General features: G+C 57.2%; 1 protein-coding gene across 7 annotated transcripts in view; it reads right to left on the bottom strand.

Annotated features, from left to right (window-relative positions):
* Positions 1-625: 625 nt before the first annotated feature.
* The window catches only part of CHST15 (carbohydrate sulfotransferase 15), a 79,385-nt gene continuing 61,043 nt past the window's right edge, over positions 626-18,967 (bottom strand). For all 7 annotated transcript variants that reach the window (XM_078434927.2, XM_078434929.2, XM_078434932.2 and 4 more), the window contains exons 6-8: positions 10,715-10,871; positions 2,673-2,820; positions 626-1,085 (exon numbers count right to left, since the gene is read on the bottom strand). In XM_078434927.2, coding sequence (XP_078291053.1) covers positions 895-1,085; positions 2,673-2,820; positions 10,715-10,871 — 496 coding nt within the window. In that variant the 3' untranslated portion in view covers positions 626-894. The remainder of the gene's footprint in view (positions 1,086-2,672; positions 2,821-10,714; positions 10,872-18,967) is intronic.

Below are 18,967 nucleotides of genomic sequence, written 5' to 3'. Positions count from 1 at the left end.
TTCCCACGGAGAGTTCAGTTCCTTGAAGTTGCTCAGTGTGGCATTAAAGCAGAAATTTCCCTTCTAATTATAAGCTGAGTTTGTATCCCGATTACAAACTTGCCCCAGGTTCTGGGAAGAGGTTACATGAGCTCTCGAGAAGCCCTCAAAAGTGGCAGAAAAGGAGCTACGGCTGGTGAAATGCAGGAATGGTTCGTCTGAAACATTCGTGTTCTGGTTAAACGTAAGTAACACCAGGACAGGACGGGAGGGGTCCGAGATGAATGTGCTCGGGCTTTTTGTTCTCTTTCGTAAAAGTGAAGTTAACAAGGTTCAGATCTGAAGAGAAGAAAGGGCGGACCTCGGAGTGAAAGAGAAAAAAGGAAAGCGTCTGTCTCCTCGCTCTGCCCAAATGAAGGTATTGGCCCGACCGGTGTTTCAGGACCGAACGGAAGTGTTAACTCGGACAGTGTCGTGGCGTGACCTCTAGCGTGATGGCGCGACCTCCGGCGTGGCGACGTGACCTCTGGCGTGGCGACGTGACCTCCAGTGCGCTCACTCGGATCCCACACTGTCAGCCCCCAGCCGCGCTTCCTTCCCGCCCCCCCACACCCCGCCTGGTGCCCCCCGCCCCCCCACCCCCACCCCCGCCTGGACCCCGCGGCCCGGCCACTGTGCCGCAGGAGGGAACGGTTCCCAAGTGGAGTTTCCAATGGCCCGGGATGGCGGAGCCCCGTGAAGGGTCAGTTGCCAGGTTGTTTCACACCACAAACGGTTATACTAAACAGGTGCCTAGGGAGGGGAAGAAGAATCATCTTGGGGTTTTCTCCAGGCTGTTGAGGAAGAGGGCCCCGCCCCCCAAAGAGAGATTTTTAAATCACGGTAACAGTGGAAACCGCAGGGGGACCCCGACCCTCAGGTCTTCTTCCAGGCGAACGCCTCGTCGGCGAGCATCTGAGCCAGCCTGGCGTTGAAGGGCCCGTAGAAGTCCTGCAGGATCTTTTGGGTGACCGGCCACATGGGGCCCAGGTTCCGGTCCTCGGGACGTCGCGCGTTGGACGCGGGGCTCTTTGTCATCAGGGTCTCTTGTTTCTCACCTAGGGGTCCTGGAACACAAAGAAAAGACTGTGAAGCAGGAGGCGCGGCAGGAAGGAGCTTCGCAAAACTCCCAGCCGTGCTTCGTGTTGGGCCAGGAGTTCCCCTCCCCTCAAGAGTGCTCGGTCCTCTGGCCAGACCCGTCCTGGTCCTGGAGTTGCTGAGGACGGAAAGTGGCAGCGTGCCATCGCCAAGGAGCAGGTGCTGTCCGGCCTGGGGCTGGACACCTGCCCGCAGAAGTGCAGCTGCGGCTCTGGGAGGCAGCCTCCCCTGAGCCTCACCTCCTCCCGGTCTCAGTGCCAAATACCCACAAAGGGCTGGCTCCCGTGGCCGTCAGCCTGTCCGTGGATAACTGTGCGAGCTGCCAGGCACAGTCCATGTGCTTAGATTTTCCTACTAACCAGCCTGCTGGAGTCCTGCCAGTGTCATTTCTGCTTCAGGCTGCTGATGCAAAGGGCCTGTGGCTGGGCCATATTTCACCCTGTGTGTTGTGCCGTATCGTGGCCGTGGGGGTGGTGGGGCAGGAAGGCCACCTGTGCCCAGAGACCCTATAAGCTGAACCTCCACCTGCACCAAGATCAGTGGGGAGAGGCCCGGGAACAAGCCAGCCACCTCTATCCCCAGCCCCCTGGACCATTAGTCCCTCACTGGCTTAACCGACCGGATCACCACTCAGGCCACTTTGTGCCAGGCCCTCGGGATCGGGCCAAAGTCCTGAGCCCTTACACAGAAAAACCATATTCCGGTGTTGCTGGGGTGTGCGCAAAAGGAACAGAACTGGCCTCACTGTCCATCTCAGAGACTAAAGTCAAGCTCACCAACACAGCAGAGTCTACTAGGGACCCACTCCAAGGAAAATGGTTCTAGGCCTTCAGAGGAAAAAGCAATCACACTCCCTCCTACCACTATGACGAAAGGATTCTGAGGCCAGTGGAGGGTAAACAGATTTTAAGGAATATGCCATCAACAGAATTCCCGGGCCAGATCATTAGATGGGGCTGCGGGAGTGCTTGAGCTCTGGCAGTCTTTGGGTGCCCATCCACGTGGGCAGCCCTCTGTGCCCAGAGACCCACCCCTACAAGCCATCACCCTGGCCACTGGCAGTGGACTCTCCTAGAGGAAGGTGGCCACGTGGCCCTGACTCCAGGGGCCCCCCAAAACCTGAGAGCATGCCATGACCCGTCCACTCCCTCCTCCGAGCCTGTGGCCTCTGCAAGACCGTTCTAGCCATGCTCTGACATGTCGCCCAGCCCAAAGACTCAGCTCGCAGACCACTCCTTCCATGACCCCTTCCACCATTCCTCCTGGGACCCCGGAGGCACGTATACGAATCAACTGTCACTCTGCCAGTGCCTCGGCTATCGGTGGCTTCCTCCTCTTCTCTTCCTCTGCTGGGCTGGAACCTCCCAGATGAGGGACCCCCTTCCCCCACCCCGGCACCAGGCCCCGCGCCTGAAAAGCACGTACCGAACCAGCCGCCCGGCCCGGCCCGGCCCCGCCCGGTGCGCAGAGTCTGTCTGCGACTCAGCGAGCACCGCGGACAGCCAGTGTCCACGGAGCTCATGCCTGCTCCCGGGCCACCAGCGTGACATTCATACCGAGGTTGAGGAACTGGAAGACCCTGTGCATGGTGTACTTGACGTTGGAGGCGTGGTCTTCCAGGCGAAGGACGAGGAACTGTTCTTTATTAAACACGGTGAGCCAGTCCAGAAGGTACACAGCATACAGACCGACCTGGAGCCTCACCTAGAACCAAGGCAGAAGGCGGGCATCACTTCAGGAGTAATTTCCCTAACGCTTTTCCAAACGTACGAGGCCTGAGTACAAACCAGCACCAAAAGAGTTGCCCGAGCAAACAACTGCCTTCAAAGGATGGATTTTATTTTTTTTAATGTTTATTTGTTTTTGAGAGACAGAATGTGAGCAGGGGAGGGACGGGGGGGGGGGGGGGGGGGGAGACACGGAATCTGAAGCAGGCTCCAGGCTCCAAGCTGTCGGCATGGAGCCCAACACGGGGCTCGAACCCACCACCCGTGAGATCATGACCCGAGCCAAAGTCAGACGCTCAACCGACTGAGCCACCCAGGCGCCCCTGTTTTTTAATTTTTTTAAACATTTATTCATTTTGGAGAGACAGGGACAGAGTGCAAGCAGGGGAGGGGCAGAGAGAGAGGGAGACACAATCTGAAGCAGCCTCCAGGCTCCAAGCTGTCAGCACAGAGCCCGATGCGGGCTCGAACTCACGAACCACAAGATCATGACCTGAGGCTGAAGTCAGACGCTTCACGGACTGAGCCACCCAGGCGCCCCCAAAGGATAGATTTTAAACGCCATGCTTTCCTGAGTCTTCAGGAAGGGTTCTGAGCTCCTCACACAGAAGATTCCTACTTAAGGTCACAGTTAATTCTCACGACAACCCTGGAGGTGGCTCCGCAACACGTTCCAGTAGAGACTCAGGTGAAGGAAGAGGTCAAGGCTGTACCCGTGAACAGCGCAAACGTTCTTTGCACGATACCCTGGCTGTTTCTGCTCCTACACCCAGCACACGACAGCCATGAAAACCACGTTCAACACCTCAGAAACAAGCCAGGTGAGTGAACCGCCCCGTGCCTGGTGCCACCTGGGCGTCCGTGACCAGGGGGCCGTGTGTACATCCAAAGAAAGCAGTGTCACGCACAGCCACTCCTTCCCACCTCCACGCCCGGGGTGACGTCCTCCCGCGCCTTCTCTCACGCCAGGCTGCAAGCTTGCGCGGTGAATTCACCTTACCCAAAGGAAGTCTGGCCTCTGGCCTCGGCTCCTGGGAGGTGACCTCTAGGCCACCTGGGATGATCTGCCTGATAAGTGGCTTGGCTGGCCTGGGGCATCTGGCCACCGGAGAGTAAACAGTGAGACTGACTGACAGGGGATCGGTCTGGCCTGCAGCAGGGACTGGACGGTAAAGGCCAGCCAGGCGGATGGCATGTGACTGAGTCCCAGTAAATACTCCGGGCACCACAGGCTCAGGTGGGCGTCCCCGGATGGCAATGCTGTGTGTGGCCACATGTGCTCCTTCCCTGGGTGGGAGTGGGGGGGGGAGGGGGGGGCGGTTCAGTGGGTGTCCCTTCTCTGCTGGAAGCACGGTCTTCAGTGAGTCCTGCGATTCCTTCCGGGGAGCTACTGAACCCCAAAGTGGTTTGGGGGACCCCCTGCCTTACAAACATGTCAGAAACGAGAGTGGCCGTGGGACGTTCCCTCTGACTTCACAGCTGCTGCTCAGCTCTTCAAAGCTTCAGGAAAACACCAGAGCTGTCCCCTTCCGCCCGCAGCCCCTTTCTCCTGGGCCCCCCGCCCTCCCCCAAGTCCTGGGGACCCAGCCCCATTTCCGGTCTGCCGCTCTGCCTCTGCGACCTTCCCACGTTTCCACCTGCTGCCTCTGCCTAGCTCCACGCCAGCCCCTCCGGTCAGGCCCAGTTGTCACAGCCTCCTAACCGGTGCTCCCGTCTGGTCTCCCGAGCACCCACCCCTGGCCCGTCACCAGTGCGAGCTGCCCCACCTGCTGGCCTGGCCCCTCAGGCCCCACTCCTAGCCTGCCTGCCGTCCGAGCGTGGGGAGCCCTTGGTCTGGCTTGCGCTCGGCCCCCAGGCGCCCCCTCCCAGCCTCAACCGCTCAGCTGCGTAGACAGACGCTCTCCCTTCAGGGTCCCTCTCTCCCTCCCAGCCCGACCCGGGGCTCCTCCAGCCTGCCGGGCTCCGGTGCTCCTCGGGCGACGTGCCGGACACGGTGGTGGCAGGGCGGTGAAACGTTTGACAAAATACGTACAGAAGCCGACTAGTCTCATCTCTCGCTAGTCTTTTCCCGCTTCCTTCTTGTTCTAATCAGGCAGGAGGATGCGGAGGAAGATAAATAGTGAGAAGTGATAAGCGGTCTCCAGAATTCATTAGCTGCCTCCTGTCCCCCCGGGGTTGTTGCTGCCTCACGCGCCGGCCCCTAAAGAAGACCCCCCGAGCTGGACCAAAGCCGGAGAGAGAACGAGTACGTGCCAGCCTCAGAAATCACGCGTGCGGCACCCCTAACACAAGCAGACCGTAACGAGCGTGCCTTCTGGAGTCATGGGCCTCACAGAGCAGGTCAAGTCTCTGTCGGGCTCGCTGGCCGGGCCCTCCCAGGGAGGGCCAGCCTCACGAGGGTGATCTTCCGGAGAACCTGCCTGTGCAGCTTGAGAACTTTCTAGAAGGACAGAAGCTGGTGTTTGTGGTGGGGATGGGGCGGGGGGGGGGGGGATGATACAGCAGCCGGAACGCATTCCTGACCTGGCCACAGGTGACAGACTATTTCTCCGAAAGCCTGTCGGCTCCCTCCGTGGGCAGAGCCCCCCAGCACAAAGACCCGCGGGCTGAAGCCTCCTGCAGCAAGGCCTTCCTTCGCGGGCAGGGACGGTCCTGGCGGGGTGGGGGGGGGGGGGGGGGCGGCGGCAGGGCAGGGAACAAACCCCGCGGGGCTCTGCAGGCCACAGGAGGCGAGGAGGCTCCCCTGAACACCTCCCCTTCTGGCCAGCCCTGGTCCCCCTTCTTCCTCCCCCTCCCTCCCTCCCTCCCTCCCCCCTCACCACTCCAGGAAAGCTCCGGTCACCCTGAGTGACGCCTCCCGGTGCACGCAGCATCGTTACCACAACCGTGCGCCATCGACACAAACCCAAGACGGGCCCACTTGGAGCGGTGTTTCTTCACCTTTCCCGGCAGAGGCCGGAGGATCCAAACGGCGCGAAGATAAAAACGGCATTTAGGGGAAGTGTCTGATAGATGTAAAATTACAAGACAGCAGAGCTGAGAGAAGCCTTTGAGGTTATCTGCCGCGGCCAACTCTTGCTGGAAAAATGGAAGCCCAGGGAGGGGTGGGGGCCTGCCCGGGGTCAGCTGGGGGGGCACCCAGCGGCACCCGGAGCTGACACCGGGTCCCCGCCACCGGGGCTTTTCCTGCCACACAGGGAAAGAGCCCGGGAGGGGTGGGTGCGGGGCTCCTTCCAGACAGGCTCCATGCCGAGCCTCTCGGTTCCCGATTAGGGGTTTAGGTGAAACACCCTACACAGCCTACCCGGTATCCGCTAGTCTCAACAACTCCCCATTCATTCATTCATTCATTCATTCTGCAAACAGCCGAGTGCATGCTACATGCAGGTACCCCCCTAGGCAATGGAGACGTGTGGCTATGTAAGAGACGTGGCCCCCGGCCTCACGGAGCCTGGAACCTCGTGGGGGACACAGAGCCGAGCTGCTGAAGAAACAACCTGCAGCCACCAGTTGTGATCCATGCTGCAGGGAAACAACTGGGGTGGAGAGAGAAAACGGAGGTCAGTAAGACCCACAGGATAAGAAACCCAGGGGAAGCACGTTCCAGGGAAAGGGGCTGGAACCGGTCTCTCCAATCCGCCTGGAAGGTGCTAGACAGACTGATGGGCCCACCCCCCCAGCTGCTGTCTTCTGTGGGCCAGGGCTGAGCCTGAGGGTCCCACTGCTGACAAGATCCCCGCGGATGCTGACGCTGCCGGAACCCTGCTTCGCGAACCCCCGATCCGAGGCCAGAGGCTGTTAGGTCCTCTAACAGGAGAGAGTGCGGCTGCAGAGAGCAGTGACAGAGAGGAGGTGGCTGGGAGGAGGTGGAGAAGGAGGCGGGGGCCGGCTGGTGCACTCCAGTGCTGCTGGAAGGCAGGGGATGTCTCAGGAAGGGTGGCACCAGGGTCCGCCGATGTTTGAAAAAGCTCTCCCTCCCTGCGCTGTGGCTGAGCTGGGACTCACAGCTGGAGGGAGATTTGCGTCCTTCACCCCAGAATTGAAGGTTCGCACCCAAGAGGAGGGTTTCCAACTGCTCCTCGCTGCCTGGCTCTTCCCGGTGAGCAAGGGGCTGAAGGGTCACGGCCAGTCTGCCGTCTGTGACGCCCCCCACCCCGTCCTGTCGACCGATCCTGCCCCCGGACACCTCTCTCTGACCTAAGGTGTCGGCTCAGCCACCACCTCGCCATCCTCAGCAGAACATGAGATCGAGTGAAAAAGCCAGTTCAAACCTGTGCTCTTAGGAGCTAGCCAGGGAAAGGAGGGAATGCCATGAGTCCAAAAGGCCACAGGACCCGGGATGAACCCTAGGCCTGTTACCCACTCTATGTCTCTGGATGTGAGAGTCCATGTCTGTGAGCCTCAGTGTCCTCATCTGTAAAATGGGCATGGGATTCAGGGCAGCACGGACGACAGAACATGAAGAGCTCAAGACTGTGCCTGGCGCAGAATCAGCGGCGAACAAAGCTCGGATCCCATCGTCCCTCCCTCACTGGCAAAGGCTTGTGATCAGGAAGAATTTCCAGCACACCCCAAAGTGGAGGCCCATGACGACTCCTGTGTACTGATCACCCGGTGTCTATCATGTTTCAGGGTTCCCAGCTGGAGGCCAACAGGGCAGCGGAGGGGTCTTGTCTGTGGGACACAGTGGCTGTGGAAATCTCGCCTCCTAGAAACCTATTCAAAGGCAGGTAAAACCTGCATCCGGCCAGCTCTGTCCCCGTGGCCCTGACTGTGCCGAGGCGCTGGCCCGGCGAGCTCCGGGCGGTGCAGCGGGCCCCGGGCTCAGACTGCACGTGTACATCAGACACTCACTCTCCTGGGACAGAAACACGACGTGAAGCCACTGAAATGCCACTGAAATAAGCCTCACAGTCAGGAGCTCTGCCCGGCCCTGCCTCGCCCTGCCCTTTTCCAAATCCAGCCAGCTTGGGGCGCTCCCTTGTAGAAGGGCCCCGAAGCAAAGCCCTCGCCTATCCCTCCCTTTCGGAGCACCTGCCACATAACCTCTTGAAGAGAGAACTCAGTAGTAACATGGCCTGGAAGAGGACGGTTCCAGCACCTTCTCTGAACCACACCAGCTGGACGCATCACCTCAACTCTCCCTGTTCTGCCTCCCGCCCCCTCCCTCTCCCTTCCAGGTCACCCCAGGGCCGTGCTTCTTCCAGCACTGAGCACGGTGCTGAGCACAGAGTCGGCACCCACTGTATGCCCTTGGAGACGAATCAAGTCTCAGCTGTGAATGAGGCCAGTCCCCAAACCACGCCACACCTAGGAAGTTTCAAGAAACATCTCCAGGTAGTGGCTCTTCTCTCCTGCAGGCCCTGCACAGATGACCCTCACGGTCATGAACAATCATACTAAAAAGCAACAGCTAAGAACCAGAGCCATTTTGAAGCAAATGCTGCACTCAGCCTGCCGGCCAGCAAACACGTGGCTTCCCCATCATCCCACCGCTTGATCCGATCCAGTCCAACCCCTGTCCACGTCCTTTTTCTAGTCCTCCTAATTGTTTCTAGAAACTTCCACCGTCTCCTACCCTGACTCAGCCCCCAGTTCTCTTACAGAAACCCCATCCCACCCCCACCCTGGCCTCCCCGTCTCTGGGAGACACCCCGCCAGCCCTGGGCACCACACATCAGGCATCTTTCTGAAACACAGATTTGCTACCACTATTAAACCCTCCCTGGGGACCCGTGTCAGGCCAGACTTCCAAGGCTCACACCCACCTCTTACCGTCGCCCCACCACCACGCAACCATGTGCTGTGCCCAGCTGTAGCAAACGCTCTCCGTGCTTAACTCTTCGGCCTCTGCCCGAGCTGCTCCCTGCACCTGGACAGATCACCACCTCCACGTCCCCAGCCCGTCATCCTTCAGGCCTCGGCACAAACACTGCCTTTCCTAGACGTTCCCCTGGTGCCTCGTGTTCAGGTGGCCTCTGCTGGGAGCCAGGGCTCCTGCCCCAGCCGCTAGGTCACTCTCCCTGCCAGGACTGGGACAGCCCGGGGGCACGAGGACCAGGCCTGTCCTGTCACGGCTGCCCTCCCATGCACAGACACGGTCAAATGACGAATGCATGTGCAGGGAGGCAGAACACGCTGCCCCGAAATATACCACTTTGGCATAAGGATTATTTTGAGCCCAAGGCAACTGAGAAGAAACACAAACATAAGAAAAGCTCTCCGCCCTCACCCTATCTGCCTCCAAGCCGTACATAAATTTGTCAGGGTGCCCTTCCTCCCCTCTCCACCAGGACGGACCAAATTAATCACTGGAGACAACCCTAGACCTTTATCAGCCTTAAGACAGCATCAGAGGATGTGACGTAACAAACCTCGATGAAACTAGCCCTTATCAGCCATTAGCTCCCCCATACGTTTACCTGCCTTCCCACGATTTGCTGCCCTAGAAACTCAAAGTCCTCTTGCTTTGTCCGGTCACCTCTCTACAAATGTCCTTTTCTCCTGTCGGGACGTTACACAAGCCTGAGTTCTAACCGTCCCTCTGAGCTACTCATCACGCACGGGTGCAACACACCTGTTAATAAACTTGTGGTTTTTCTCCCTCTTGTTAATTTGTCTTTTGTCGGTCTAATTCGCAGGGCCCGGACCGGCAACTCTAAGATGGCTGCAGGACAAGGGTTCTTCATTTCTCCCCTACGCACGAAGGGACTATCACTCTGACCCTTACAACAGCCTGGAACGGCAGTCTTATTACCTGATTTGAGGACGAAGCAACGGCGTCTCAGAGAAGCTAAAACGACTGTCCAGAGTCACACAGCTTAGTAAACGCCCCAGCTGGGAAGCGAACCCACACCTCTGTCTGGCTGCAAAGGCCATTCCCCCACCCTGTGCCGCTGGGCAGATTCTAGGTTTATCTGTGCCCCTGTCCGCATCTTCTCTGACACACTGAAAACTCCAGCCTCAATCCAACCTGCTGCCTCTGCGCATCCTGCCGGAACCAGGACCCTGCGTTCCAGATACGACGGCCTTGAGAACAAGGAAGAGGGAGGGAAACCTCTTGACCCTGAGCACCCCACGCCCAGGGGGTTCCCAGCCTCCACCTCGAGCACATCGGTCTGTGCCGTCCCACATGCTGCGCTCCGCAGAGCAGCGGTGAACCACGCCCCGGGACAGGGGCAGCACCAGCTTCACTGTGTTAGGCTCTCCGGCAGCACCAATCTGCTGAAAAGGCAGGCAACCCAGGGTGCTCTGCGGTAGAAAACCACCCCCAGCTGAAGGGTGCTGAATTCACCACCAACAGCTTCTTCTGCATAAAGAGAAAAAAAGGCAAGAAATGTACAGCCACATTCCTGAAGGCAAGTAAGAGAAAAGCAAAAGAGAGATCAACGGGAGATAGTTTCCCATTTAGGCCCTGTCGCAGGAACACTGAAAGTCACCGGTGGGTGATTCGTTAAACCACCAAAACAATCCGCCATCGATCAGGGAACGATGCTTAAGACGATTCGAGAGCTGGGTCCCCGCGTCTGCCAATCCTAATTGCAGGGTGGGTTTTTGGAGCCTCACTGAATGGCAGTCTCCCTAAATGTGCCCTCATTCTCTGCAGGGGGAGGAGAGAGCATTGCAATGGGGAGATGAGCAGGGAAGAGAGCCTGGTGCCAGCCGAAAGGGCCCAGCCTTTCTATACAATTTTTATGTCCGTGCGTATTTGTTTGTGCACTAGCCACCACTGCTCAGAGGCATGGGGAGAGGCGTTTGCACATTAAAATGCTTCTCTGCGTTTATATGCTAAAATCCCATCCACCATGCCACCTGCATAATAACCACCAAGTGGCCTGCTCTGTAAGGGGGCCGGCTTCCGGGATACGCACAGGCATGGCATTGTTGAGGGTGTTGTTGTAGACGCAGGCACGCAGGGAATAATCGAGCATGCAATTCTCAAACAGCTGCACAGCTTCGGTCACTTTCTCGTGGAAGTCATCAGCAGATTTATTCGAACTTGCAAAGTAGAGATAGTCGGAGTACAACCTGTGAATAAAATAAACGGAGACTTTTACCACCCGGGACCGTGAAATCACGCGACGTGGGTGACGACGGAAATCGACATGCAATGATGTTACCTCGTCTCGTTCATTAGGACCCTGCCATTTCTCTTGGTTCCCCTGCAGATGAGCCCCCTCCCTGCTTCCTCCCACACCTCCCCACCCCTCACCGGGCCACCCACGCTCTCCTGGATTCGGACATGTCTACACTGGCCCCCTGATCAACCACCGGTACTTCTTAAATCCTATCCAGCCACTTCAGCACGCAGCTATTTTCACTGGAACGGTGAGCTTAGAAACACCAGATTGTGAAAACTGTACGACAGCAAAGACGGGCCACGAAAATGTTATGCTCCTTCCGGTTTCTCTCTCCTCCATCAGAGGCAACAATAACCAGAACAGCTGTTGCTCCTACAATCTGATAGTTTCTCATGAGATTCCTGGCCCATTCCACAGACGTTCCAAACATTAAAAAACAACAACAACAACAAATTATGAAACGTATCTTTCTAGATTGGTACGGACCTATTTTTTAACACAACATAAAAACACCCCTACATCTGCGTGCAGTCACCCTGTAAACCTGTTCACACAGACCCCACCGCATGTATGTGGCCATGTTTTCCTTCGAGAACTGACGGTGTCACTCCTGGACCCAATTTCCCCGGGCTCCCCTAAACCTTCCCAACTGGGCCTCAGCTTGTAGACTTCCACGTCCACCTCTGCACTGCCCAAGTGCGCAGGAATCCTGCCAGGTCGGTTCAGCCAGAATCCCCCCGCCCTGCGATATCTGATCACCCTCAATATTTGACGGGCTCCTGGTCCCCCACCATCTCCCAGGGGATGTCTCATCGCCCCATTGTGCCTTCAGCAGGAATCCTGCTAGGTCGATTTAGCCAGAACCCAGACCGACCTTAGCCCGGTGTGTCCTCTTAGTAATTTCCAACCCACGGACCCCCACTACTCCTTGGCTGTGAGTCCCCACTTTTCCTTGCTGGATCTGGAATTGAGGCCAGTCTTTGTGCCCTACACAAAACCCCACGCAGTGTCCTGACACCCACTGGAGTGGGTCCTGAGTGAAACCTGCCTTACCAGCCTTGACCAAGCTCCAGGATAAGGGTTTGCGTGCTCCTTCCTTTCTCTCTCTTCCTCCCTCCCTCTTTCCTTCCTTCTTCCTTCCTTCCTTTCTTCCCTCCCTCCCTCTTTCCTTCCACTTTCTTCCCTCCCTCCCTTTCCTTTCTTCCCTCCCTCCTTCCTTCCCCTCTCTTCCTTCCTTCCTTCCCTCCTGCCCTCTATCCTTTCTTCCCTCCTTCCTTCCTTCCTTCCTTCCTTCCTTCCTTCCTTCCGCTTTCTTCCCTCCCTCCCTTCTTCCTTCCTTCCCCTCACTCTTCCTTCCTTCCTTCCCTCCCTCCCTTCCTTCCTCTTTCTGTCTTTCTTCCTTTCAATAAATCCTCTGTGAATATATTTTACCAGACTCTCAGCATTACAGATAGATTTTGTTAAGCAAGGGCTACTTGTTTTCTTAAATGAGACAGACCAACAATAAGAAAGGGTGAATTATGACAACAGTATCATGAACACGGCTCTCACTCAAGCCCTCCTGCCCAGTTTCTCCGGGAGTCCAACCTGTGAGTCCTGCTCCCCAGAGGTGACCTCTCTTATCAGGGGCTGAAAGAGCCTTCCAGAAATTTTCTGTGCCCACTGAAGCAGGTAGGGGCATATTTTCTATTTTCACAACCATGGATGGTACCAGATCAGATCCGGTGGAATCAGATCACGTGCCTGTCGTCGCGGCACACCGCCCACCTCCCGGTTGGGGGGTGGGGGGCTCTGAGCACCTACGAGCGCAGGGGCGACGGGGGACTGCACCCTAACATAAACGTCATCCCACTGCCACCCAGGAACTTTTTTCTTTGCCGCAACTTCTGAGCTGTGAGTTCCCACACCTTTTCCTGCTTTCCGCTTGCAAAGTCTTCATCTTCTTTTGTGTTTCGGAGATCCCTTCTTCATTCCTGCCTGGTGCCTTTCCAACGCCCACCCCCCAAGCGACCTCCCTGCTTCACCCTTCACTCGCACACCGCCCCCCCCACCCCGCCTGTGGGGAAGCGGGGCTGACACGGGTCGGCCCCCTGGCTCCACGGACTCACGTTCTCTCTCCCGTTAACGCCTTACTTTCCACCCTCCAACCTCTCTGACGTGGCTTCCCTCATTCCAGCAAGGGTGAGGGCGACTCAGTGAATCTGACAAGGACACGTGTCCTGCCAACGCACACCCCCACCCCGCGCCGCGCCCCTGACACCCACACTCAACCACGCCCGCCGGGGCGGAAACCACAGGGCCCCCGTTGCAGGGGCCAGCCGCAAACGCTCCCCCCCCCCCGGCACCCCTCCCCTCTAACTGCAGTCAAGGTTGGATGCACATGTGTTGACCGCAGGAGCATGGCTTCTTGGGGACCAGCTCTCCTCGGGCACTGGGCATGGTGCCCGCGACAGGGCCCGTTAGAATTCATCCACAGCCAGTGTCCACAGAGGACACCTCTGAGAAGTCCTGAGATGACTGGGATCTGCCCACCGATTGCCTGGCGTCTACACACACTCTGGAAAGGGAGAGTTTTGTAGACCTTGGCCTGCTCGCTCCAACTCTCCAGAAGGCCCTGTTTCCAGACGAGTCATTAGAGATGCTCAGGGACTAGTGAGTACATTGTCCCCCAGATCTGTGCCCACCTGAGCACATTTCCCAGGATGACACTCCATCTGCCGGTCACAGCGTCCCCAACAGCAGCTGTTGGTCGCGGCACCCGTCCCTGCAGGCCAGTCGTAGTATAACCTAGAGGCTGATGGGTAAGTGTCTACATCGGATTTGCGTGGACCTCAAAGAGCAGTCGACCTGTACGTGCCAACGCGTTCCCTGTGGCAATGGGTCTGGTGGGGGTGTCCTTCCTGGCTCACACACTTATCGGTCCTGCCGTATCACGGCCCAGCCCAAGAAACCACATCCGTGAAAAGTAACAGACGCCTTTCAGACTCTCATCAAAATCTGTATATAATGGGAAATCCGAATTCCAGAGTTCCTACCATGGACTCCTACAGGACTATCCAAGTCCTTTGGTGGAGCTGGAATTCTATCACATAAATTACTGTCTACAAACCCAACCACTGGGTCAAGCTTTCCATACTGAGAATTGAGTTTGTGGTAGTACCATTCCTTATAGACACTTTGGCTCATAAATAAAACAAGAGTCCAGGGGCGCCTCGGGGGCTCCGTCGGGTTGAGCGTCCGACTTCGGCTCAGGTCATGATCTCACGGTTCGTGAGTTCAAGCCCCGCACTGGGCTCTGTGCTGGCAGCTCAGAGCCTGGAGCCCGCTTTGAATTCTGTGTCTCCCTCTGTCTCTGCTCCTCCCCCACTCATGATCTGTCTCTCTCTCTCTCTCTCTCCTTCAAACAAACAAACAAAACCATTAAAAATAAATAAGTAAAACAAGAGTCCCTACACCTGGCTCAATTTTAAACACAAAGTAACTTCATGAAGAATCTGCTGATTCCACAACAACTCTTTAGAGATCAAGAAGTAATCCCAGGGCATAAACTGGGACCTGTCCGAGGTGCCAATCAGGCCAGCCCAGCCCTGCTACGGGGCGGGGGGCAGGGGACGGTGAGGGAGGAGAGGACGACTGATCTTCATCTGTTTGAGGGGAGGTGAAATGAACTCAGGACCCCATCTTCTGTGACTCAAGTTCACAGCCTGGCCGGGCCCACTTCCTCAGCAGAGTCTCTAGAGGGGATGTCTCTGGCCCCTCAGTCCCCCCGGGAACCTGGACCTGCCCACCGAATGTGCCCGGGGGCTCTGGGATCCCCTCGAGCCCACACGCTTGCCGGGAGGCGTACGAGTAACAATACGTCTCTCACACTCCACTTTGTCACAAACAGCTGAGCAGAGACTTTACTCATCACAGTGAATGGCCACCTCTCCTGTCTGGATTCTACAGATCCTCCCAAAATGTGTCCCCAGCACCTATGAATGGGATCTTATTTGGAAACAGGGTCTTTGCAGATGAAATTATGTCGAATGAAGATCTTGAGATGAGAGCATCCTGGATGGAGGGTGGGTTGTAAATCCAATGACTGGTGTCCTTACAAAGGCGACAGAGACACGGGGGGAGAAGGCCACGTGAAGACACGGGGGGAGGCTGGAGGGATACTGCCGCAAGCCAGGGACCAGCAAGAGCTGTCAACCACCAGCAGCAGCTGGACACAGGCCTGGAACAGCCCCTCCCTCAGAACTCCCAGAAGGAACCCACCCTGGTGGCATCCAGGAATGTAGACTTCTAGCCTTCTGAACTGCCAGAGGATAAATTTGCATCGCATTAAGCCCCCAGGTTTGCGGTAATTTGTTGCAACAGCCCCAGGAGACGCATGCAACAGCCCCAGGAGACGCATGCAGGTTCTACCCCCCAGTTCCCAGGAAGACTGAGGAGTTTTCTGCCTACACCTCTCTCCTACCCTGAGACTGCGGGAGAGTCCTGAGTGTACAGATGCATGAGAGCCACACGGTTCGCTTCCCTACAGAGATGTAAGCAAGAAGGCAAAGGAAAAGCATGAGCTCTAACTTTCAGGGAGCCCTATCTGGATCCCCCGAAGAATCAGGCTCGTGCTTCCTAAGAATGTCAGCAATAATCAATGCTATGATTTCCCCCACAGCTACTCTCTGGGGGAAAAGGGCCAGGCAGTGACCATGCACGAGTGAAAGCCACTTGGATGGGTTAAAGCCATTCAGAAAATGTTGAGAAGGGCAGCAAATGTAGCAAGACTAAGTATCCAAGGGCTGGAGCGGACATTCTCATGTAACAATAGATAAACCGAAACATCCACGTTTTGGTCTTTAAAATCAACTGTACAAGGGGCACCTGGGTGGCTAAGTCAGTGACTCGACCGACTTCCGCCTAGGTCATGACCTCACCATTCCCGAGTTCAAGCCCTGCATTGGGCTCTGCGCTGACAGCTCAGAGCCTGCAGCCTGTTTCAGATTCTCTGTCTTCCTCTCTCTCGGCCCCTCCCCTGCTAGTGCTCTGTCTCTCTGTCTCCCTCTCTCTCTCTCAAAAATAAATAAACATGAAAAACATTTTTTAAAACAACTGTACAATGATGAAGCAGGGGAGAGAGGCCAACAGGGTAAACACACAATAGGTTTAGCTGACATAAACTCATAATGAATCATCACAGAATTGCATGGACACTGATGCAAACCATAGGATGCATTAATAAAGGTATGGCATTAAAAATGTGGGAGGGTGTCACTCTGCACCACCCTGGCCAGTTGGGATCCCAAAGGATGCTTGCTTTCAGGGCTGGGTGCCAAACGGTGAGGGGGAAGGAGCTGTTCCATCTGAAGAAGCAAGACTTAGCAGGAAGGACAACAGCTTCAATGGCTGAAAGGCCGTCCAGAGCGGGAAGGAAACCTGAACTACGCTCCTGGAGGGAAGACTGCCCAGGGGGTAAAAGGTTCAGGAACCAGCTTGAGACAAGGGGGAGGTCTCCAGCTGGGGCAGCCCAGCAGGAAGCGAGTGGCCCCAGCAGCAGGAACAGTCACGGCTGGCGGGGCTGAGGGCTCCCTGGCTGAGAGCCAGCTGCCCCGACACCCAGCCAGCCCCCTTGCATTGTAGGGGCCGCCAAGCCCCCTTCTGCTGAACCATCTAATTTTCTTACTCTTAAACCATCCCAAACAGATGGGTGTTACATTTGGCCAGGACCGTTTCCAACAGCAATTCCAAATATAAGTCCAAATACATTCCAGGCCTTCTGTGCTATGGTTATTTTAGAAGGCTGCTGGGGCGGCCCCGTGACGGGGGGCCGGCTCTCCTGGAAGTGCGCTCGGCTCCTGCCTGTGTGGTGCGGGGGTCCCGGGACCCAGCACGGCCGCGAGGGGGAGTGGGAGAGAATGTATGCGTGGGGGGTGGCTCCCCGAACCTAGTGCCTCTGGAAGGGACTACATCTCTCCCTCTCGTGGGGACAGAGGAATGGCCACCAAGGCCATGGAAAACCGGGACGGTTACGCCCAGGCCGATGCTGGATTCCTTCAACGACACTGAGCAGAGGTGGGTGGATGGATTGGCACAAAAACAGGGGCAGCCACTACTCCGTGGGCCGCTCCCACAGGCCGGGCTCGCGGGTGCTGTGGGCGTCAGCTCCCACGGTCGTCACGGCTTCCATCCCTGACGCGGCTGCCCTCAGCAGGCCCTGTGCCACGCACTGCACACGTTTTCTCATCCCGCGTTCACAACCTGTCCCCCCGAGCCCCCCCTCCCCGCCTGAGCCACGGGCAGAGCGTCGTCACCCTGTCTTACGAGGAGAAGGCTGGCCTCCGGAGAGGTCACACGGCCCCAGGGCCTTTGCGGCTGGGGCCCAAACGAACCCAGGTCTGCCTGGGCCCAGACAGAGCCCCCTGATCCCACAGGCCTCGGCCCATGGCCCGAGTTTAGAAGCCAATCAACCGGGGCGGGGGGAGGGCCAGCCATCGGAGCCGATGGGTTCTGCGGTCCTTTTTGACGTTTGTGTTGTTTTAGGTGCCCAGTGACTGCAAAGCAGGAGTCAATTCTGTTACAGAACTACTCAAGCTCCTGGAAACAGAAAAGCAATTGTGACGTGTAACACAGCACCCAACACACACTCAGGACAAAGATGAGCATCGCTGTGACCATCGGGAAAAGCGAGTTTACGGAGCGTCGCCTTGGGCACCGTTCGGCAGCAACGACAAACAGGCGTTCAGGTGTTCGTTACGATGTCAGAGCTCGGGGCGCCCGGGCGGCTCGGTCAGTTGAGCGTCCGACCCTTGATTTCAGCGCAGGTCATGAGCTCACGGTTTGGGAGATCGAACCCCGAGTCAGGCTCTGGGCTGACGGCCCCTGTCTCTGCCCCTCCACCGCGCTTCTGCGTGCACGCACGCTCTCTCTCGAAATAAACAAACATTAACAACAACAATTTCAGAGCGCACGGAGTGATCTTTCGCCACTTGCATAAGCCGACGGTCATCGGCTGCTTGGCCTTGGTGGGTCTGGTGCTCACCACCCTTCGTAAATGGAGACGCAATCCACGTCCTAACAATGCAGTAGTTCTTGGCACATACACGACGCTGCGCCCATGCTGCCACCATCCACTTCCAGAAGGTTTTCGTCGCCCCCAGAACGTCCCTGCTGCTTTTAACCCGTCCGTTCCCAGAGAGGCTCACGTCAGAAGTCACGGACATCCCCGGGCCCCCGAGGCACGCGACACTTCATCGGCTCGGTCTCGAGAGCCTGAGCCGTGCTGTCGGTCCCCGTCAAAGCGTCACGCTTCGGCCGTCTCAGAGGGCTGGGCTCTGGGAAGAGACCGGGGGCGGCTGCTGGGATGGTGGGCGGCCGGGGGGGGCTGCCGGCTCCTGGGCTGGCTCACCGCCTGCAGGCCGTGCCGGCCCCAATTTCGCTGCGTTCCCAGAGTGCCCGCCAGCCGGCTTCTCAGGGACCCGCAGGTGAACGTCCCATTTCCTCCACCAGGACCCCCCCGGGAGGTGGGCACATGACACTCTGGTCTTCTGCTTCACCCAACCCCCACCCCGGGCCTGCAGCCACCCAGAGGGGGATGACGAAAATGAAAAACCGAGAACCCCGTCACTGTTCTCCATCTGCTGGCGTCCAGATTCAAATCACTGATCGATAACTTCCTGACCTCCGATACTGTGCCGTCAATAATCATCATGCGTATTTTTCCTACAAGGAAATAAAGGCCATTTGATGTGGCTGGGAAGCAGGTCCTTCCGTCTCGCCGGATCATGGGCTGTGCATTTCTCACCTCGAGGAACAATGAAGCAGGACTGGCCGGGCCAGTTCGTTTGGAGAAAATGTCGAGAGTCACCTTAGGGCCGTACACATGGGTGACATGGATGAGGCTCATTTTCTGCCAGAGGAGAACATCCACGTTTGGGCCTGAACGTGTCCACATGGATGCAAAATCTCCAGTTCACTGAGGTCATTTGGGCCGGTCTTCTCTTCCCCTCGGGCACGAGTAGGGTTCTGGGTCCAGAGCAGCCAGTCCTGGGTCCGTGGTAAATG

The sequence above is a fragment of the Panthera onca genome, chromosome D2 (genome assembly GCF_046562875.1).
Source record: "Panthera onca isolate mPanOnc1 chromosome D2, mPanOnc1 haplotype 2, whole genome shotgun sequence".
Taxonomy (NCBI): Eukaryota; Metazoa; Chordata; class Mammalia; order Carnivora; family Felidae; genus Panthera; species Panthera onca.
Note: the sequence above shows the minus strand (reverse complement) of the source record. Positions and strands in the feature narration are given on the sequence as shown.